The sequence below is a fragment of the Hyperoodon ampullatus genome, assembly GCF_949752795.1.
Source record: "Hyperoodon ampullatus genome assembly, chromosome: 6".
Classification (NCBI taxonomy): Eukaryota; Metazoa; Chordata; class Mammalia; order Artiodactyla; family Ziphiidae; genus Hyperoodon; species Hyperoodon ampullatus.
Genome location: NC_136919.1, coordinates 12,482,267 through 12,505,113, shown reverse-complemented (window position 1 = coordinate 12,505,113; position 22,847 = coordinate 12,482,267). Strand labels below are relative to the sequence as shown.

General features: G+C 47.0%; 2 protein-coding genes across 2 annotated transcripts; both read left to right on the top strand.

The window, feature by feature from the left end:
* Positions 1-6,546: 6,546 nt before the first annotated feature.
* OR5C1 (olfactory receptor family 5 subfamily C member 1) lies at positions 6,547-7,517 on the top strand (the record flags this gene model as incomplete). Its single annotated transcript, XM_079706666.1, is given in 4 exon segments — positions 6,547-6,567; positions 6,571-6,810; positions 6,814-7,207; positions 7,210-7,517. Coding segments are annotated over 4 exon segments (963 nt in total).
* Positions 7,518-14,286: 6,769 nt separating this feature from the next.
* LOC307054941 (olfactory receptor 1K1-like) lies at positions 14,287-15,237 on the top strand (the record flags this gene model as incomplete). The annotated part of the gene is made up of 1 exon (XM_079706825.1): positions 14,287-15,237. The coding sequence occupies one exon, from the start codon at positions 14,287-14,289 to the stop codon at positions 15,235-15,237; it is 951 nt and encodes a 316-aa protein (XP_079562951.1).
* Positions 15,238-22,847: the final 7,610 nt, after the last annotated feature.

The window sequence follows — 22,847 nt, the reverse complement described above, 5'->3', positions numbered from 1 at the left end:
CAGGGCCAGTTTGCAGTAGGACAATGGGATCCCAGTGGAAACTGAGTAGTTTCCCCTCACCCAGGGGTGAAAGTAACTCACCCATCCTGGTAGGATGTCTCATCATAAATTCCAGTAGATAATGCCTTTCCCAGGAGTGACAGGACTTGGTGTTCTCAGCAGCATAGCATGTTGATCCATGGTAAGGTCATTGCTTTTAGGATAAAAAACAAAAACAAACAAAAAACCAAATATTTAGCATGGCCTGAAAAGCTCCACAATTTGGCCTCTACTACAGCTCTAGGCTCAGTCCCAACTCTCTCTCCATCATTCTCTGGGCTCAAGCCCACTGGCCTTCTTCCAATTCTTCAAACGTGCCATTTGCATTCCCACCTCCAGGCCTTTTCACGTGCAATCACTCCCACCTGAAACACTTTCCCCTGTGTTTTGATTTCATTAGTTTTGACTCTAACTCCTTGCAAGCTCCAGGGAAAAAAGGGACTATGGCTATTTGGTTCATCATTAAGACCTCAAACTTAAGCTGAGAACATAGTAAAGTGCAATACATATTAGTTATGTGAACTAATGAATGCTCTGCTAACATGAATGACAGGTTAGCTCTGAGACACACCCTAGAAACAAGGAGATTCCAGGTTGCTCTCACCCCATAGCCGTCTACTCTCCACAGGCTGAGCTACTCAGCCCTACCTTCAGGCTCAGCCCCCTTCCCACCTCTTAAGGAGTGGTTCTTAATCACCAGAACCTGGGTCCACCCCTAAGAGTTCTGATCTTATTTCCTGAGTGATGACTTCATGCCCGGTCCTGGCCTCAGGTTGCTTCCAGTCTGGCGCAGCATCAGACACAGTCATTTGTTTCCTGGTCTGTCTTGGATTCGTGTTCTTGTATATGCATCTCCCAGATGCACGGAGGGGAAAATGGCTCCAGCCCACAGGCAGGAAGGATTCCTGCAGAAGGTGATATTTGAACTGGTTCTATAACAAAAAAGGAAGAGTTTTCGAGAGAGACAAGAAAGGGGCTGGACATTCCAGGCAAGAGGAATAATGTGAAATGTTAGGAGAACCACAAGAAGAGTTTGTATTTGTGTAGAAGATCATAAAGCATAATAAAAATCTTGAATCCCAAAGAATGGATGGAGGAAAGTGAGCCAAAGGAACTCCTCTAAACAAGCAGCGTGATTGTCTTCCCCACACAGAGCCTGGGGACCCACTCAGCCAAACTTTTCCAGCTTCCCCAGCGCCAAAGAGTGAGTCATCCCTGGCATTCCCCTGCCACCAGCTGTTATGGAGTCCCCAAAGGATGTGGGGAGGGAGTCTCCATGGAGTCCAGGACAGCAGAGGGGGAAAGAGGAGTCAACAGGAAACCAGAAAGAGGCCATTCCCCCAGGGCTAAAGAAGAGCAGAAGTCCCCCTGTTCCTGCGTCTGGGGTGGGGCGTGTCCCTGCGACCCCTCCACCTGCCAGTGTCACCCAAAGGCTGGACTGAAGCTGCTCTATTGGAAGAACTCCCCACCCACCTCCACTTCCTAGGAATGTCCTACCAAGCCAATAACCACACACCAACACGGGGACAGCAGCTGGTGTCTGGACAGAGACATGTCAAATGTTGGCATGCTGAGGAGGAACACGTCAAGAGCTGGGGCTTGGGAGGAAATGGGGAAGCCACATCTGGAAAAATGTCGAGAGTCCAGCCTCACCAAAGTTAAATGTGTTCATGAGTATAGTGGGGCCTGGAGAGAGAGCATGAGTCAAAGCAAAGAGTTGAGCAGAGAGAAAGGAGTGAGCAGGAGGAGGCTGAGAGAACCCTCTAGAAAGCTAGAATCTTAAGATGTCAGAGCTGGGAATGCTGTCCAATATGACCTAGGCTCTTGCTACTCGAAGCATGGTGCCCAAACCAGCAGCACCAGTGTCACCTGGGAGCTTGTTAGAAATGCAGAATCTCAGGCCCCTCCCCAGTCCTTCTGAGGCAGAACCTGCATTTAACAAGATCCCTACATGATTCCTATGCACATTCAAGATGGAGAAGCTCTGATGCTCACGGTCCCAAATCAAGCCGCATATCAGAATCACCTGGAACGCTTTTTACAAGTATAGATTTCTGAGCCCTGCTCTAGATCAAATCAACCAGAATTTCTGGGCACTGGGTATAGCCATCTGTTTTTTCACAAAGCTCCACCAGTAATTCTTTTTTTTTTTCTTAACACCTTTATTGGAGTATAATTGCTTTACAATGGTGTGTTAGTTTCTGCTTCATAACAAAGTGAATCAGTTATACATATACATATGTCCCCATATCTCTTCCGTCTTGCATCTCCCTCCCTCCCACCCTCCCTATCCCACCCCTCTAGGTGGTCACAAAGCACCAAGCTGATCTCCCTGTGCTCTGCAGCTGCTTCCCACTAGCTATCTACCTTACGTTTGGTAGTGTATATATGTCCATGCCACTCTCTCACTTTGTCCCAGCTTACCCTTCTCCCTCCCCGTATCCTCAAGTCCATTCTCTAGTAGGTCTGTGTCTTTATTCCCATCTTGCCCCTAGGTTCCACCAGTAATTCTAATGACAGAGTCTGCAGAGCAGACTGGGAACCCCTGATCTGGTCCAATCTGCTTAATCTAAAGATGAGAGAACTGAGGCAAGATAGTGACAACTAGCTCGGTAATCTGTTAAGAGAACTATTTAGGGCCTCTGTCTAGAGACAAAGAAAATTGGATTTGGAGCCAGATCTGAGTTCAAGCCCCAACTCTATACCTTAAGAGCTGTGTATCTTGTCTCTTTCCTTCTTTGGAACTCCATTTTCTTAACTTCAAGGAAAAAAATTAATTCCCTGAATGTCAGGATTACTCCTCATGGGCAGTAAGGCAACAGAGAGAAATTAATGGAGAATTCACTCTATGTTTTGTGCACACACACACACACACACACACACACACACTCCGGAGTAACCGCTTAACTGAAGTTTTGGGATCCTTGCACCCCCAAATTTCAAAGCAATTGAAAAGCCTTGACGTTTCATTACCCCCATTTTACAGGTGAAGAAACGGAAAGGCACTCGAAGCAGCTCCGCTCCTCACTTTGTGAAGGTGAGTGGTGTTTGCTTTCCACGTGGACAGACAGAAATACACACGGGGTTTGCCACCAACTGGGTGCTGGATGCAGAACTTCAGCTGGCAAGCTGACTTCATTCATGGAGACCATATAGTTGGGTGGGGCTGGGACCCCACAGTTTTCTACTCCTGGAGGCTGTCTAACCTCCACCAGTGTGATCCCACCAAGGAAGAGGGGAAGATCCCTAAAATTCTGTATCCCTAAGGATAAAGGGAAGACGTAGGCATGGTCTCAACTGCTCAGTTAGGTGAGGGAGAACATCACTTAGGTAATTATAAAATGATGGAGTACAGCTATAACATAGAGATGCCAGTAAGTGGGGTTCCAGAAATGAGAGGCTGGGTGGTTGGATGTTCAGATAAAGCTTCCTGGGAAAAAGTAATGATCCCTGAGCTGAGTCTTAAAAGATAAGGAGGACCAGCTCGGGATGTAGAGATGAGGCAAAGAAGAGGAAACCTTTGAGATGTCCTGGGACCCTTTAGCTAGGATCCTATCTCTGGTTGGAGCAACCCTCAGTGCATTCTGTATACATATACATAAAGACATATATTATTGTTTTGTGCTCTTTCTTCAATCTGTACATTTTTCCACAAATTATGTTTTTATCTCAATGTGGTTTTAAGATTTCTCCACATTGATACATATAAGTTAAATCTATTCCTGTTTAACTCCCACGAGCCTATTGACATTGGCTAATGTTGGGCCATTACAAACAGTCCAGGAGAGCATGCACCTTTGTGCATATCTCCTTGTGTACATGTGTGAGAGTTTTCAAAACACCAAGAAGTAGAATTACTAGGTGTTATGGACTGCATGTTTGTGTCCCTCCAAAACTTATATGTTGAAGCCCTAATCCCGAATATAATGGTATTTGGAAGTGGGGCCTTTGGGAGGTAATTAGGTTTAGATAAAGTCCTAAGAGTGGGGTCCTCATGATGGAATTAGTGCCCTTATAAGAAGAGACTAGATAACTTGCACTCTATCTCTCTCCACCACATAAGGATAAAGCAAGAAGGCATCCATCAGCAAGTCTAAAAGTAGGCCATCACCAGAATCCAACCATGCTGGCACCCTGATCTTGGACTTCCCAGCCTCCAGAACTGCAAGAAATAAATATCTGTTGTTTAAGCAGCCCAGTCTATGGTGCTTTGTTGTAGCAGCCCAAGCAGACTAAGACACTAGGGTATACACATTTGTAGTTAACTGCTAAATTGTCCTCCAAATTTTCAATTTACATTTCCACCAGCAGAACCTCACCAACATATGATATAATCAAAATTTTTTTCATCCAAGCTGCACTTTACGAAGACCTTTATCATCCTCACCAGCCACAGGTAGGTCCCAAACATCTAAACTTCTCTTAAATGAAGGAGAAAGAGCATTTATTCAGTTCCAGGTGCTGCACATTTATTGCCTCTTGGAACCCTCCAACAGATATTACATCTACCTTAGAATAAGAAAACAGTCTGAGAGACGTGAAGTGACTTGCCTGAAGTTACACAGCAGAAAGTGGTGGAACTCAGATTTAAAACCAGGTCTGCATGCTGTTAATGTTCATATTCTTTTCACTGTTTTATACATTCGGCTAACATTTATTGAGCACTGATTACATACCAGACCCTGGAGGTACAAAAATGAATCACAGGGCCATACTTAGCACATAGTAGGACTCAATAAACATTTGTTGAATAAATATTGAATCAAGGAGCTCAAAGCCCACAGGAGAGACGGACACATAAAAAAATATGTGCAGTTGAGACTTCTCTGGCAGTCCAGTGGTTAAGACTTCACCTTCCAATGCAGGGGGTGTGGGTTCGATCCCTGGTCGGGAGCTAGGATCCCACATGCCTTGCGGCCAAAACCCAAAACATAAAACAGAAGCAATATTGTAACAAATTCAATGAAGACTTTAAAAAATGTGCAAAAGAATAATGAAATGCTGTGATGGATGTAAGCTCCAGTGCAGCCAGCACAAAGTAGGGAGAAGTTTATTTTCCTCTGAGTCATCTGAGTCAACAAGGGAAGGCTTTACATCTGAGATAGCTTTTGTCAAACACAAAAAGAGGAAATGAGTTCTAGGCAGAGGGAAGGAGTGAAAAGGCACAGGAGTGTAAACAATGTTATATTTTCTGGAAATTACGCTACTTCTGGTTGCCTTAAAGTTGCTTCCTTCTAGTATGGAGGCAAGGCATCTAACTCAACTCAATTAACTGATCCTTCATTAAACGCCTGCTGTGTGCCAGGCTCTGTGTGAGATGCTTTATATGCATTATCTCATTGAATCCTTGAAGCTTTTTCTTTCTCCCTACACAGATGAGAAAATTGAGACCTGGGGAGGTGAAAAGTCCAGCCCTGGAATATATTCAAATCTGTTCTTTCTACTTCTTGCCGTCTCCCCCAGAGGCCAACCACTGCTGCACTCTCCCTTCCCAGGTCTTACTCTAGTGGAAAGATGTCCTCCCAGAAAACCTCAAGACCCACAGCGAATAGTTACCCTTTGGATCAGGAGACTGTGCCCACTTCATTGCCTCTTTTCCTCCTTGGGAAACTGGAGAGGCGAATGCATATAGAGTCATGGAGTTTTCAATCCTTGTCCAGACACCAACTATTATCCTATTCATCATTCATGCATTTAACAAATTCAGGTAGACTTTGGAGATATTGTGTGTTCAGTTCCAGACAAATGCAATATAGCCAATATAGCAAAGCAAGTCACACCAATGTTTTGGTTTCCCAGTGCATATAAAAGTTATGTTTACACTATACTGTAGTCTATTAAGTGTGCAATAGCATTATGTCTAAATAATGCTAGTGTATGTACCTTAATGCTAGTGTATGTACCTTAATTTTAAAACACTTTATTGCTAAAAATGCTAATCATCATCTAAGTCTTCAGTGAATCATAATAGTAACATCAAAGATCACTGATCACAGATCACCATAACAAATATAATAATGATGAAAAAGTTTGAAATACTGTGATTATTGCTGAAATGTGACACAGAGACATGAAGTGAACAAATGCTGTCAGAAAAATGGTGCCAAAACCTTCAATTTGTAAAAAACAAAAACATAAGCAAAAAACAAAACACCATCTGTGAAGCATGATAAAGCCAAGGGCAATAAAATGAGGTATGCCTGTATTTACTGAGCAATTACTATGTGCCAGGCTATATTCTCAGAACTGTGGATTCAAAATTGAATAAGACAGGCAAGATTCCCGCTCTCATAAAGGTTAAATGATAGTGACTTCTCAGCATTAAAAACACAGGTTTTGAGAGGTGATATGGCTTGTCCAAGGTCACACCACTATTTTGTTACACAGTTAGGACTCACACCCAAGTCTACCTGTCTCCCAGTACAAAGCGCTTTCTCACAGGTGATGGTCCTAACCTTTCCCTCACCTCCCTCTTGCTTTGTATCTCCCCAGACTCTGTCCTGCAGGATGATGCCAGAGAACTTCCCTTGAGCCAGGGGTGCCCCTACTGAGTTCATCCTCCTGGGCATCACAGATCGCTGGGACCTGCACCTGACCCTCTTCCTGATCTTCCTGCCCGTCTACCTGGTGAGCCTGCTGGGAAATGTAGGCATGGTGCTGCCAGTCTACGTGGCTGCCCAGCTCCACACAGCCATGTACTTCTTCCTGGCCAACCTCTCCCTGCTGCATGCCTGCTATTCCTCAGCCATCGGGCCCAAGATGCTCGTGGACTAGCTGTTGCCCTGCATCACCATCCCTTATGCAGCCTGTGCCCTCCAGATGTTTTTGTTTACAGGGCTGGCGGATGCCAAGTATTGCCTATGGACATCCATGGCCTATGACCGCGATGTGGCCATCGGAAACCCTCTTCTCTACACCACCGCCATGTCGCAGCATCTGTGTCTGGTCTTGCTGGCAGCATCAGGCCTGGGTGGGGCAGTGAGTGCCGTGGTCCACACGACCTTCACCTTCCACCTGAGCTTCTGCGGCTCTCGGGAGGTGAACAGCTTCCTCTGCGATATCCCTCCACTGCTGGCCATCTCCTGCAACGACACCAGTCTCAGTGAACTCCTCCCCTTCATCGTCTGTGGCTTCATCCAGACAGCCACCGTGTTGGCTATTGCTGTGTCCTTGGGTTCATTGCCAGAGCTGTAATCGGCATGCACTTGGCCAAGGGCCGGCGACGAGCAGCCTCTACCTGTGGCTCCCACCTCACGGCTGTGGCCGTGCTTTACGGGACACTCATTTTCATGAACCTGTGCCCCAGCTCCAGCTACACCCTGGACACTGACAAGATAGCATCTGTGTTCTACACCCTTGTCATCCCAGCTCTCAACCCGCTCATCTACAGCCTCTGCAACAAAGAGGTCAGGGAGATGCTCAGAAGGAACTGGAAGCACTGCTGCTGTCCGAGGCCGGCGCATGAGTGCGAGGTCTGAGAGGCTGGTTAGGACTGACTCTGAAGAGATGAGGAGAGCTCTTCCCGGGCCCTGTCACTGTGGGTAAAGGTGGAGGTTCCTCTGGCTGGGTGTGTCTTGTCATTGTTTGAGGGGGAGAAAAGGGGAGAAACTGAAGCTTACAGACAGGAGACAGGAACCTGGAGTAATCTAGACCCAGCGCCAGAATCAAGATCAAGTTAATCTGCTGTTGAGCTGCCTTAGGTTCCTCGATGTTCAAAACATGGAAGTTCCTGCATGTCACCAGATGCAGTAACTAAGTTTATTTGCCACTTGAACTTCTAAGAGGATGATTCCCAGAAACACCAGATAAGAGCCGTATTGGCTGCAAGTGTTTCTAGATTCTTGCTCTTCTGAGGTCCTTCATGACCAGTGAGTCTGCTTCTGCTCACCTTGACCCCAAGAGAACATCTTCAGTACCCACTCATGCCAAAGAATGGGATAGAATCTGGTGAGGCAAATATCTTTCCCTATTAGCCTACATATTCCATCTCTCAGGACAATGGCTAAGCAGCACCAGAACATACATGAGCTCATTCCTAAAATCCTATAGTTGGTTAGAATTTGACCAAGATTAATTTATTTCAGGGCTGTGATAGAGATTAGGAAAGGATCAGAACTATGGTTACGGTTAGAGTATGGTTAGCGTTCATGTTACAGCTAAGACTAGGGTTACAGTTAGGGTAAAGCCAGGGTTAGGTTACAAATGGACAAATTTAGGATTGAATTAAAATTATGTAAATTTTACAATTTGGATTGATTCTAATTAATAGTGGATTGGGGACAAATTTAGGAGTAAGGGTTTGGATAAATTTGAGCTCTTATTAGAAATAACATGTACACACTACTATATATAAAAGAGATAGCCAGCAAGGACCTACTATATAGCACAGAGAACTATACTCAATATTTTGTAATAAGCTATAAGGGGAAAGAATCTGAAAAAGAATGTGTGTGTAACTGAATCACTTTGCTGTACACCTGAAACTAACACAACATTGTAAATCAACTGTACTTCAATATAAAAAAAAGAAATGTTAGAAATATTTTATAGTTAGTGTTAAAGGGCAGGACTACTTACAATGAGAATTCAGGTTTCTTTTTTTATTGCTAGATTAAATTTGAGTTAGAGTTTAGTTCATGTTAGAGCTCTGTTCGATTTAAGTTAAGTTGGTATGTGGATAACATTTGTGATAAGCTTAAGTCACAGTCTAGTTATTATTACAGTTAGCCTAGGTTCAGAACTAGATGAAAGTAAGGCATAAGAAGAGTATTTTGAGTATCAAATCAACGTGTTTGGGGTCACTTTAAGACGTACTTAGGGTTATGGATAATGGTTGATGTTTCTTAAAGCTTAAGAGTAGGAGCTAATTATTGGTGGATTTAAGTTTCATTGAGGGTTCTGAGTTTGCTCAGATTAGCACGTGGTCAGATAGTGTAGACTGCTTTGTGTTAAGATTACAAGATCCAGAGGCAGAGTTGGGGTCTGGAGAGGAAATTCCATAAACCTCTTGGGCAAAGGCAACCACAGAGCTCCAGGTCATGCTAGACCCTTCAGATCCAGTACTCTTGGGATTTTTATATACCCAGAGTTTACAATTTTGACAGATTTTCTTTGTCTCCCTGACTCAGGTGCACATGGGCAAGGCCCAAGGCACTGCATTCTGCCCATGAAGCCCCTTCATGCAAGAACAGGACAGGACTGGACCCCAGGAGTTATGATAGGTGCTTCCAAGGAGAGGTGGAGCATGGTCAGAGTAGATGTCGGCTCCTGTATCATCCCCTTTCCAGCTCCTCCTAATTATGGCTACGATGAGACCTGGGGTGACAAGGTATGGGACTCAAACAGTGCTTCACTGTCACCCCCTAATAGGCTCCCCATGGAGTCTGTTCCTTGGGCCCCAGCCAGGGGCTGGCCTCACCACTCCAACTTCCTTTCAAGGAGAAATCAGCTGCTGGGTACTTAGACTTCAGGAAAACTGAAGGTTCATCCCGGCTCCCCGGGGAGGTGATGCCCCTTGTTACCAGAACTGGGCCCCTCCTTAGTAACTATGGTCTTCTTGGAGGTCCCAGACTAATGGAGAGAGGGACGTGGACTATACTATCTCCTCAATTCTTAGAGAATTTTTACGTTTCCTGACAGGGCCACCAACTTGTCCTGGTGTGCCCAGAACTGTCCTAGTTTTTAAAACTCTAACTCCCATGTCCAGAAAACCTCCTCCATCCTGGGCAAACCAGGATGTTTGGTCACCCTATTACCTGATGAACCTGCATGTTGAGAGCAGAGGGTACAATATCCCAGACTCCACACATTTTGCCAAAAGCTTAAATGAATTAAAACCCCTTCTCCCACCACAAGTTTTTGGTTTTGTTTTTATAAATTTATTTATTTACTTACTTATTTATTTTCGGCTGCAATGGGTCTTCGTTGCTGCGCACAGGCTTTCTCTAGTTGCGGCCAGTGGGGGCTACTCTTTGTTGCAGTGCACGGGCTTCTCATTGTGGTGGCTTCTCGTTGCCGAACACGGGCTCTAGGCGCGTGGGCTTCAGTAGTTGTGGCTCGCAGGCTCAGTAGTGGCACACGGGCTTGGTTGCTCTGCAGCATGTGGGGTCTTCCCGGACCAGAACTCGAACCCGTGTCCCCTGCATGGGCAGGCAGATTCTTAACCACTGCGCCACCAGGGAAGTCCCCACCCCGAGTTTTTATAATCCTTTCCCAGTTCTTTCCTCCTATCACCATGACAACTCATATGCCATGACAGTAGTTGGAGACTTTATCAGAAGAGTTGGCAACTATGGGACTGAGAATGGAAGGTTTGCCCCCAATTCAATGATGTTTATACTCAGAGACCTCCTCTGTGGTCTTTTCTTCTTGTTATGAATTCTTGGGCTCTTAGGACATACAGTTCTTACCACAATCAAGGGAAAGTTTCCAGAGGCACATGGCCCCTTCCATCATCTTGGCCCTACAGGGTGTACATGGGTCCTTCCACATGTTTAGCATTTGTGAAGCAGTCAGATACAATAATCACATAAATCCTACACATTCACCGGAGGAAATGTGAAGTTTCAGGCTGCTCTGCTGGACCTACTTGATAGATAAGAAAATAAACAAGAGGGAAGGGGAGGCACTGGAAGACCATAACGGAGCCCAACCTGGAGGATAAAGGAAGAGAAACAGTCAGATCCTCGTTCCCAAAGCGAGAGGCCCAGGAAAGCTCCCCAATTCTGATCAAATATTTCCCTTTTGAAACCTCCTTCAACACCATCTACTAAGACAAGCAGTTAGGACAAAAGCAGGTTTGGGATGGTGAAGACTGGGGTACTTATTGCACAAAATCAGTTGGACCCTGCAGCATGGGTGGGAATTGAAAGAAAGGGGTATTCCTTGGGGGAAAAACAAACACACACAACGGCACAGAGGTAAAATGAGCTCGGTGTGCACAAAAGGCTCTAAGGAGACAAATTTAACTGGCTAGAGATAGATGTGTTGGGAAAGAAGCGGAGAGAAGTTTGAAGATTGAAGATCTGGGGATGGGAAGGACACCCTATGGGCTGGATATCAGGTAGGGGAATTGGGACTTTATTCAGTAGGCAGCAGGGAATCACTGAAAGTTCATACGTTCAAAATCACCCTTCATGGTTGTTCTGACGCTGAGTCATGCAAAGCCATTCCCACCTGGAATGCTACAAACACACACGGGAACACATAGCCCCTGCAACACAGACCCAATCCCCTATCGGAAACCTTCACGCACAAAGAAACACTCTCAGGCTGTCCCTGCCGTCCACACAGACAGAGGCACAGCTGCACATTCAGACACACACTCAAGCTCATAGACACATTTTGTTTGACAGAGACATGATCATTTCACACCCAGGCATACAATCACACACACACACACACACACACCCCACAGTCACTCAGGCATATTATTGCCACAGTCCTCAGAGGCACAATCCTTCCCACACTCTTACACTTCCTACAAAAAGGCTCAGCAACAGCTGAGGGGACAAGACAGTTGGCTCCAGAAGCTACTGCTGTAAACCCCGGACTTGGGGTTCAGGAGTCAGCTCTGGTCTCCACAAGACAGGGACCGGGGGGCAACCGTTTCATGACGCATGGGGTTCCTCAGGGTCCCCCAAGTTGAAGGTGGCACCAACCACCCCTACCTCCATCAAACTGGGCCCTAGAGAGAAAGAATAACAAGCCCCAGAGCCAAGCTGCCTCCCACCCCAGGAATGAGGGCCAGGGGAAAGGGTGCTGTCTCTGGGAGAAGCTAAGGTGCTCCCAAGGCCCCAAACCCCATAAGTGTGGCCAATAGCTCCCTCCCCAGACCCTTCAGTGATTGGCTACTCTTGGCCCGCGCTGCTGTTCCCTCCTGTGATGTGGAGAAGCCAGAAGGTACACTTGGGGCAAGTGGTCAGGCTGGAGAGCATACGAATCTGTCCTCTTGAATGTGGCTGTGGGCATGAGCTGTACATGTGAGTGTGAGAGCGGGTGCTGTTTGTGTGAGGCTGAGACTGTGCATCCCCATCACTGTCCGATGGCATCATTGGGGGAGGGGGAGGTGGTGTGTATATGGACGTGCTCCTCTAGGGTGGCACATCTCTGCTGTGACCCAGCATGAGCCTATGTGAGTGTAGCCATGTGTGTGAAGTTGCGAGGCCGTGGGCCCCCAGGGCTGTGCCGGAAGATGTGATTGTGTGACGGGGTGTGACAGGGTGTGTGGGATGGGGTGAACGGGCACTGGTAGAGAGCTGACACAGACTACGTGCTCAGAGGAAGCATGAACGTGCATGTCCCAGTAGCTGTGCATGGTGCCAGGAGCCCCTGTGAACAGGAGTCTGTAAATGAGTGTCACCCTCTGGCCTCAGAGCTACTTTGTGATTGCTTTGGACCCTCTGTTTATGTGTAGGATGGTCTGGGTCCGTGGGTCTTGTGGTTACACTTGTCTGCTTACTCAGATGTCAGTGTCCACATTTCCGTATGTGATCGATCGTGCCTGTGTATTTGCAGAGCACAGCTGGAGGCTGCACATGCCTGCATGCCTGCACCGGTGTGTTTGTGATTACAGATGAATGTTTCTGCAAACAGCTCCGTGTATGTGAATGTTTATTGAGACCCATTTAAACACGGGTCAGAGTAGGTCCAGTTTCTGAAAAAGCCAATTCGTAAGCAAGCTTTCCCACTCCATCTTACCCTATCGCCCCGATCCTCTTACCTTCCTGGACAGTGCGACGTGATTGTAAATTTGAGAAAAATATGTTCTCCAGGGATCCAAAGCCAGAAATTCTTCTTTTTTTTTTTTTTTTTTTTTTTTTTTTTTTGTGGTATGCGGGCCTCTCACTGTTGTGGCCTCTCCCGTTGCGGAGCACAGGCTCCGGATGCGCAGGCTCAGCAGCCATGGCTCACGGGCCCAGCCGCTCCGCGGCATATGGGATCCTCCCAGACCGGGGCACGAACCCGTATCCCCTGCATCGGCAGGCGGACTCCCAACCACTGCGCCACCAGGGAGGCCCCAGAAATTCTTCTTACCCAATGGAGGAGGAAAAGGAAGACAATAGCGTAGGAAGGGTCTTTATTTTAATAGAGAGAAGGATGTGAAAAGAAATTAAGAGATCATTCTCCTGCAGAGATGGCCTCAGCATAGCCTTCAGGAAAACCATCCTAAAATCCCTCTCCTTTTAAGACCCCCCTCTTGGAGAATCATCCAAGATTTCTGCAGTGAGATTCAGACAGGAAAAAATGGAGGCATTGAAACAAGTTGCCTCTGTCCTTAAGAGTCAAGTCTCTTCATCTGGCAGGTGTATCCATCTGTCTGCATGAGTCTCCCATAAAGGGTGTGCATCTGTTTGATGCTGTAAGTGTTTGATTTCATTGGAAGCGTTTTCCAGGGATACAGGGAGTCATCCAGGTTCTTTGGTTCTTTTTTTTTGTTTTGTTTTTTTTTGTTTTGCAAGTCTGAAAATTTCTTTATTCCTTTCTCATACTTGATTAATATTTTGGTTTAGGATAGAATTCTAGGTTCAAAATCTTTTTTTTCTTCAGAATTTGATGATATTGCTCGACTGCGTCCCATCATCCACTGTTGATGACATATTGGATGGCAGTCTGGGTATCTGAACATCATCAGATCCTCACATCCCTGGGAGTGATGGTTTCTCCTTTTGTCCCTCAGTGTTCTAAAACATCATGTTTGCATTTGGGTGCTGTAGGTTTACATTCATGTCAATATATGTGTGCCCTTAATGTTTGGAATTTTTATTTCTTTGGTAAGTTCCTTGCTTCCATCTGGGTTTTCTTTTCCACTCTGACTTTCCTGAAATAAATGCCCATTGGTCAAATCTCTCCCTGATTTTGATCCTCTCTCTGTTTGATCTTTTCTTTTGTGTTTTCTTCCTTCTCTGGTCCACATCCTGGGCAATGTTTTTGTTCTGTTTTTGCTTCAAATCACAAAGTATCCAAGTTGGAAGCAGCCTTCAAGGTAATCTGGTTCAGCTCCCTTACTTTACTGATGGGGAACCTAAGGCCTGGAAAGGAAGAAGATTCAGGGAGGAAAAATGATTTGCACATGGTCCACACCTGTGTGTAGCAACACGGCTGTCTGACTCCAAACCCATGATTTCCCGCATGGCCAGAAAGCCTTGAGCAACTTAGTGGCCCTTCACCCTTTTCCTTTGACACTGGGGAGATGACTCAGCAGTAGAAAGGAACCCTTGGGGTCCCAGACAAAGAAGCAGCCCAGCCATGGATGCTGCCAATGAGACTTCAGAAGGAACCCCATTCACCCTACTAGGACTAACAACAAATCCTGGACAGCAGCGGCCTCTCTTTGTCCTATTTTTGGTCCTGTATGTGGCGGGCATCCTGGGTAATGGACTCATTGTGGCCGTCATCCGAGCCAGTCCAACCCTTCATGCGCCCATGTACTTCCTGCTGGCCCATCTGTCCTTTGCTGACCTCTGCTTTACCTCCGTCACTGTACCCAAGATGTTGGCCAGCCTGATGGCCCATGACCGCTCCATCCCCCTGGCTGGCTGCCTGACCCAAATGTACTTCTTCTTTGCCCTGGGTGTAACTGACAGCTGCCTCCTGGCTGCCATGGCCTATGACCGCTACGTGGCCATCCGGCACCCCCTCCACTATGCCACGAGGATGTCCCGGGCTGTGTGCACAGCCCTGGTGGGGACTGCGTGGCTCGTGTCCCACATCCACTCCTTCCTGCATATCCTGCTTGTGGCCCACCTGTCCTTCTATGCCTCCCACCAAGAGCCCCACTTCTTCTGTGACCACCAGCCTGTCTTAAGGCTCTCGTGCTCCGACACCCACCACATCCAGCTCGTCATCTTCACCGAGGGTGCCGCGGTGGTAGTCACTCCCTTCCTGCTCATTCTCGCCTTCCAGGGGGCCATCGCAGCTGTGGTGCTCCAGCTGCCCTCAGCCACGGGGAACCTCCGGGCTGTGTCCACCTGTGGCTCCCACCTGGCCATGGTGGGCCTCTTCTACGGGACAGTCATTGCAGTCTACTTCCAGCCCATGTCCCAGTATGAGGCCGAGCGGGGCCGAGTGGCCAGCGTCACGTACACTGTGGTCACGCCTATGCTGGACACTCTCACCTACAGCCTCCGGAATCGCGATGTGCGGGGGGTGCTCAGAGCCCTTTTCACTCGGCACAGGATCTCAGCTGGTGACTCCTGAGGCCTGGACCCCACCAAGGACAGACTGCATCTCCCACAGTGACACTCATAAATGCAATCATCCGCTCTGTGCTTTTTCCAAAACCTTAATAATGGAGATCCCTTTCCAAGTGCTACCGTAAAGCAGATCCTTGCCCGATCTGATTTTATTCCACAACAACCAGGCAAGCAGATTTTATGACCCAGTTTCATAGATAAGGAAACTGGGGCTCAAAGTTAGATTTGACCTTCCTAAGTTTACACCATTTTTAGGTGGCAAAACCTGGGACCTTTCGGCCACATCATGCCCTCTTCTAACAGTCACTCCCAGGCATTTGGGGAGCATGCTACCATTTTCTGCTGTATAGGGCTTAAAGCTATATGGGAGGCTATGCCACCCAGGTCTTGCTCTGGGGAACTGGCACTTTGTTTTCCATCACATCACCATGTTTTCTCAAAACAATGACTTCTTCTCAACTGTCTGAGACAGAAACAAAAATTCACATAACCATGTGTCAGGGGTTGACCTCACCTAGTAAACCCAGTTTGGCACACAGGAGGCACTCTGGGAATCTGAGATGAATAAATGACTGTATTTTTTATGTTCATGAGTCCTTAGAAGCTGTCCATTTGTCTAACCCTTTGTTCTTGTACTTGTTTGCTGTGATGCTGCCCGTGCAGCTACCCCTGGCCTTCTGTACTAGGAGCATGCTTTAGGCATGAACCGTAAATCAATAAATTGAATTAAATTAAGCAAGGCAGAGAAGGCACGGGGCACAGGTATTAGGGGCAGATGGAAGAGGTAATTTTTAAAGTTTTTATAGTATGTCAGCACTTCACTTTTTTTTTTTTTTTTTTTTAATTTTTATGTTTTGGCCATGCGGCATGTGGGATCTTAGTTCCCTGACCAGGGATCGAACCCACATCCCCCCTCATTTGAAGCGCGGAGTCTTAACCACTGGACAGCCAGGGAAGTCCCTGCACTTCACTTATTTTTACCCACAAAAAGCGTGGGTACTTTTATTGCCACTTTACGAGTGAGGAAACGGAGGCTTGAAGGTGCTGAGTTAGTCAGTAGCAGACTCAGGTCCCTCAGCTGTATTTTCACTGGGCCCCATAGAATTCAGGCCCCGGGTTTGGGAGCCTCCGTGGACGAACTTGCAGGAAGAAACCCCAGACCAGGGCAGATGCACTGTCTCGGGTGAGGACCCGTCTTGGGGTCTGAAAGGCCCTCACAGTGAGCCCAAATTTTTACCAAACAGGTTTACGAAGCAGGAGCTTTTCTGTCCGTCTTTCCCAGAAATCTGTACCCACTCCAGCACCCCAGTACCTCCCCACCCCCCTTTCTAGAGAGGAGGAGGGCTGCAGAGGTCCTAGGGCTGGGTCAGCTCTCCCTACCAGCTCCCACTAAGGAGCTGCCACCACCTGGCCCTGGAACTGCTATCCTACGCTGTTTATGGCTGAAAGGAAACTTAAAGGTCTTTAGACCAGTGGCTTTAGAAAACAAAACAAAACAGAAAACCACAACTCTTTTCTTCAATGAAATCTTACCCAGAAACATACTATCCAAAATGAAGGGGGAAAAGCTGTACAGTGTAGCTGGAACAAGGGTCCGAGGCCTGGAGCCCATCTTCTCAGCCTCCCCGATGCTCTTCCTCACTGCCCTGAAGGGCCCCTGATCTAAGCCAACCCCTTCACTTGATAAATTGGGAAACGGAGACCCAGAGTGGTTAAGGGACCTGCCCGGGTCACACAGAGTCAATGGCTCGGCCCGCCAGCACCCCATCGCTTGGTCCTGCAATAACATGAGACCATCCCTTCCGGGTCCGCCTTCCTTCCACCCACACCCGCAGGCCCAGGTTGACGCCAGATCCTCGCTACTCTATCAATAGTCCCGCAACTGCTTCCTCCCACCGCCTCTCTAAAGTTTCACAAACACACTGGTCGTGATGTTTATCACCCATTCAACCCCTGTACCATCAGCCCCGCCCTATGGCATAATGTGGGTCACCTCCTGGCCATCAGGGACCTTGCCTGAGTTCCCTCTGTGTCTGTAGAACCTGGACAGAGAATATGCATGTGCTATGCTGTCACCTTGTCTGTCCTCTGGTCTCCTTCCAGGTGATATTTCTGTGTAAGGGGAAAGGGGCCCTCTGGGGCTCAGGGGATGGTCAATGCTTCTTTCTTCTGGGCTGCCAGCCTTGACTTGGTCATCCTGCTCAGATGTCAACCCCCAAAAGAGGCCACAGCTCTGTGGGGGTGGTCCCCACCACCTACGTTGTAGCACAGCCTGGCTTCTGCCCTTGGCCTCTGACCAAGGCACGCGGTCTCCGCCCCAGCATGGTCAGTGCCTTCTACGGGATGACTGTGACCAGCATCACAAGTGCTCTCAGGTCTCATGATGGCCCAGGGAGAAATCCCCACTTTGAATGTAGGGAAACTGAGGCTCGGAGAAGAAAGGAGGCTTGTCCTGGTTTGCTCCACCCGCCAATTTAAGCCCCAGTTCTCCTGACTCTCAGTATCATGCTCTCTCTACCACACCACAAACCGTCACTCAATTCAAGTTAATAAATAGTTATTGACCATCTTCTATGTGCCAGGTGCTGGGCTAGATGATGCCTGATCAGTTCCAGACTCCCAGTAAGACAGGCAAGAGAGGGGAATGGTGGGCACATAAATAGCCTCAGTCACCAGGCCTATGCGTCCCCGGGCCCCATTCCCATCCCACCTCCACCTAGATCTGGCCTCTTGTTTTACTTCAGGAAGCCCTAAAAAATGATACTGACTTGGAGACAAGAAGAGGAATCCTTCCCCCATCCCCAGTCAAGAAAAACCACTAAGGAGTTCATAAATCCACTGAAGAATTATCCCTGCATCTTTTTCACATGAATAATTTTCAACACCTTAAGCAAAGGTATGCAAATGATTGATTCACTTCCAAGCGGTTCCCTTGGAAGAGATGACACTTATCCCAGGGAGGTTGCTTCAGCTCCAGGGAATCTGCAGTCCCTCTTCAGAAGGACTTTGAGCTGCACAAGGAAATCTGCTTCTCTTCACCCACCACGTTCCCTGACGTTGTCCTGAAATGACTTCTCGCCATTTCAGAATCAATCTAGCCTACCCTCCCAGCACTGATATTACCAACCCTTCAGTTTATTCCGATAATATGTAGGAACCACGTCATCCAGAAAAAATAAACAATGACATTTCAAGAAAAGAATTTGAGTCTGCCTTTCCAGCCTCGTTTCTAATACAATCTTTCTGCATTATAAAGTTTCAGCCTTCATTCCAGAGGTACAGCAATTGGAGAGATCTTAGCAGTGAAAGAGGCTCTGATCATAAATGGTAAATTGATTACTCCTAAGGGCACCAAAAAAATTTCTATAACCCAAGTCTACTTTCGTGCAAGGGCTGCCACAGGGAAATGCAGCCATTAGACGTGAAATTAAAACATAAAGACTCTTTCTCATTGTGAAAATGACTGCTTTACAATACTAGGAACGGATCAATATTCCAAGAAGCTGTTTATCAGCAAGCAATTTAGCTCACTCTGAACCAGGGGTGCTTCCCTAACTTACCCTTTCCATGTCTCTTTTGTCCTGTTTCCTCAGCTCCCTTTACCCTGATGTGCCTGCCCTGTTTTCTCTTTTTTGTTGCTTGTGTTCCTACTTCCTTCCCTTTTGGCTCTCTCCCTCTCTCTCCCTCTCTCTCTCTCTCTCTCTCTCTCTCTCTCTCTGTTATGATTACATACTGGGCACTAGGGCTGTAGACAGTCCTTGCCCTCACATACGTAACTGAAATGCAGATTATAGAAGCATCAAAGAGGGAGCAATGACTGGAGATTGGGAGTCATTGAAGGGAGAGTTGAGGATTCTGACAGCTGACATTAATAGCTCCAGTTCACCCATCCCCAAATCCTTGGCCACATAACTTTGCCTTCCATCTCTGACTCTGGGTTCAGCCATCCAGCTTGCTTTGGCCAGTAAGATATTAGGAGGCATGACACAGGCATTAAAAGAAGCTAAGGCATTGGGCTTGTTCTCTTGTGTTTCTCTCTTTGTCATGAGAAGGACGTGCTCAGCTAGCCCACTGGTCCCTAGCAGAGAATAAAACACACACAGAGCAGAGCTGCTCCAGTCAAGGTGACACAGGCAAGACCAGCACAGAACAGAGCCCCCAGCTGATCTGCAAACACAAGAACAAGCCCAGGCTATCTCATTGACACTGGAGTGAAAATATTAAGCCACTGAGTTTTGGGAGTGATGTGTTACACAGTAACAGCAAGCCGATGAAGCTCCCATAACCGTTTCTGATACCTGCCTCTGTCTCCAGTGGAGCACATCCCGGCCCCTTCAATGCCCTGAGGACTGAGCTGCCAATGCACACTCGCTTTCTCTCTTTGCTTTTGGGGATTTACATTCTTGTTCTGAGCGTGTTTCTGCCCTCAAGGCTCTGCCAATCTACCGAGGATTCTTTGAGGGAAAATTAGTCATGTCTTTCCATTTGAGGAGGAGCGCCTGGAAGTAAGAGCCATTCCTCCCCCTTTCAGATTCATCCCCCTTTCAGATCTCATAACGAGATCAATATTTTCTTTGTAGAGAGCCAGGGTCATCTCTTGGTTGCCTTCTTGGGGGGACTTTGTAATCACTCCCCCGCTCAGATTCAACCTACCCTGGAACATTTTCAGCTCTTCCCTCCTGGGAAGGGAAATAGAAATTGGCAAAGGCTGGAAGGATAAAATGAGCACAACTGATCAAGTCAGCCTATTTGGCAAGTAGCCAGACCCCACACATAGACAGACACCACCGTCCCACCCCTTCCTCTCTCTAGGAAACGCAGAACAACTGAGAGTTGGTGAACCCACGACCAAGACCATCACCACACATATCACGAAATCAAGTGACCACAGACCTCGGAAACCACAATGACAAGATAGGAAGTTTACTAATTATAGACCAGATTTGGTGCTGGTGGCTTTGCACTCATCGTATCATTTGATACTCATAAAAATCTGTGCAGCACACATTATTATGCTCATTTTACAGATGAGGAAATTGCAGCTCAGGGAGGTAACTTGCCCAAGGCGCCAAACTAGAAAGTGGTAGAATTATTATTTGAGCACAGATCTGTCCCTGGACTGAAATGAAAAATAGTAAAAGCCCTCCCCTCACCTGCTTCTTATCCAAATCTACTGACCACGCATCAGACTCACATGGCACGCTTATTAAAATGCACATTCTACTCTCCACCCCCAAACTTTCTGAATCAGTAGGGCCTGGGTGAGGGCTGGGACTGTGTTTTTGTTTTTGTTTGGCTGCATTGGGTCTTCGTTGCTGTGCGCAGGCTTTCTCTCGCTGCGGTGAGCACGGGCTACTCTTCATTGTGGTGCTCAGGCTTCTCATTGCGGTGGCTTCTCTTGTTACAGAGCATGGGCTCTAGGTGCGCAGGCTTCAGTAGTTGTGGCACACGGGCTCAGTAGTTGTGGCTCACGGGCTTCCTTGCTCTGCTGCATGTGGGATCTTCCCCGACCAGGGCTCGAACCCCTGTCCCCTGCATTGGCAGGCAGATTCTTAACGACTGTGCCACCAGGGATGGGACTGAGTTTTGAATAAACACCCTAGGTGATTTTGATGCAGGTGGTCTGCGGGGCACACTAATAGAGTCACTGACCTAAATCATGTAACACTTGAGACTGCCAAAAGGGATATGGCATCCCTGCTTTTAAAAAGTCTGAACTGGTTGGGAAGTGTTCAGAGGTGACATGAAGGCTGTAGGAAATATACAACTCTGGAAAACATGGACGGTTATGATGAACACTGGGGAGAAGAGGTTTCTGTGATTCCTACTGTTGGAGGACACAGAGGGAACGAAAAGTACCCACCAAACTGAGAAGGCATCTTGAGACCGAAAAACGAGGAAGGCGTTGCAAATAATCAACACAGTTTATTGTAGGGTAACTTACTCATAGGGTGGGATCGGGCAGAAAATGATCCAGAAGCACTGGAAGCTGAACCCAGCACCACCAAAGGGCCATTAGGACAATTTATAGTTAACCTAGGGCATGGGAGTAGGTGCTTGGAAACAGGATGTGCATTCCTAAGTTAAGATTTATAAATGAGTAACTAGCTACATGGGTGCTGGGAACATGTCAGGGAAGCTTTTCATCATTGTTTGGGGACTAACAGAGCGTAGAGGCTACCTGGTCCTAAGGATTATTAAACAATATCTATTACATCCAAAGCCCTTGATGACAGAGTAGCAATTCACTGCACAGTAGAGCCCTGGGTAGGGCTGGCAGAAGGACAGGAGAAACTGTAAGTGCCCGAGATGGTATCGTTTCTGCTAACAGCCATACACTTGCCAACTCTCCTTTAAAGTAAGTTTGAGGTATCGTATTTCTCTCTTCTCTATTGAATTTGTAGTAATTACCGGGATTCAGTGTCTTAGTCAGCTTTGGCTACTATAACAAAATACCATAGAGTGGGTGGCTTAAATAGTAGACATTTATTTCTCACTGTTCTGGAGGCTGGAAATCTAAGATCAAGGTGCCATCAGGTTTGGTTTCTGGTGAGAGCTCTCTTCCTGCTCTGGTGCCTTTTCCTCTTCCTATAAGGACACCAGTCGTATCAGATTAGGGCCTCACCCTTATGACCTCATTCTACCTTAATTACCTCCTGAAAGGCCCTGTCTCCAACTACGGTCACATTTGGGGGGTGGTTAGGGCTTTAGGGTGGACAGGATTCAGTCCATAACACCAACCATTGGACAGGCACCCCTCATCTCTTTCCAGAAGTCTTTCTGGATGAACATCATTAAAGCCTGTTCATAGGAAAGGCTGCCAAACAGTACTAAGACCCTGACTCCTGAACTCCAAGTTCTGGGTTTAAGTCCTGACTTTACTATTTACTAGATGATTGACCTTGGGCAAATTGCTTAACTATAAAATGAGGGTAATAATATCTCTCAGGGGTTGTTACAAGAATTATCTAAGAAAATACATACCAAGTGCTTAGAACAATGACCTGGCACAAAGTAAGTCAAAATACATGTTGGTCACTCACATCACCACAAGTAGAGGAGACAGAGACAAGAAGTCATCGGGACTGGGATTTGGACACAAACGCTGTGCTCTGACCTGAGGTCCTTGGGACTCGGGACTGGTGGGTGTCCCCTGCTTTCCTCTTCTCTTCCTGGCCAGACTTTCCCTCAGCCTTAACTGAGCATAATATGAAAGTTAAGTGTATGTATGTTTATTCATGAAACTATATTTGTTTTTTTTCATTACTCATTAATAAAGCATGTGAATGTGGTACTTTCCGGGTCTCTTTCCTAAAAACAAATTCTCTAAAATGATTCGGGGAGTTCCTGGTGGCCTAGTGGTTAGGATTCTGGGCTTTCACTGCCACGGCCAAGTTCAGTCCCTGGTCGGGGAACTTAAATCCCGCAGGCCCGTGGAGCAGCCCCCCAAAAGAAAGAAAGAAAATAAGTAAATAAAAGGATTCGTATATGGTGCTAGACATCACCCACAGGTCCCAAAGTCTGTGGCTCTGCTGATTTAACAGCAGACACACAAGAAATTCGTTCCCTCTCCTCTGCTGCCACCATGTGGTCATATCGGTTATAACCAGCATT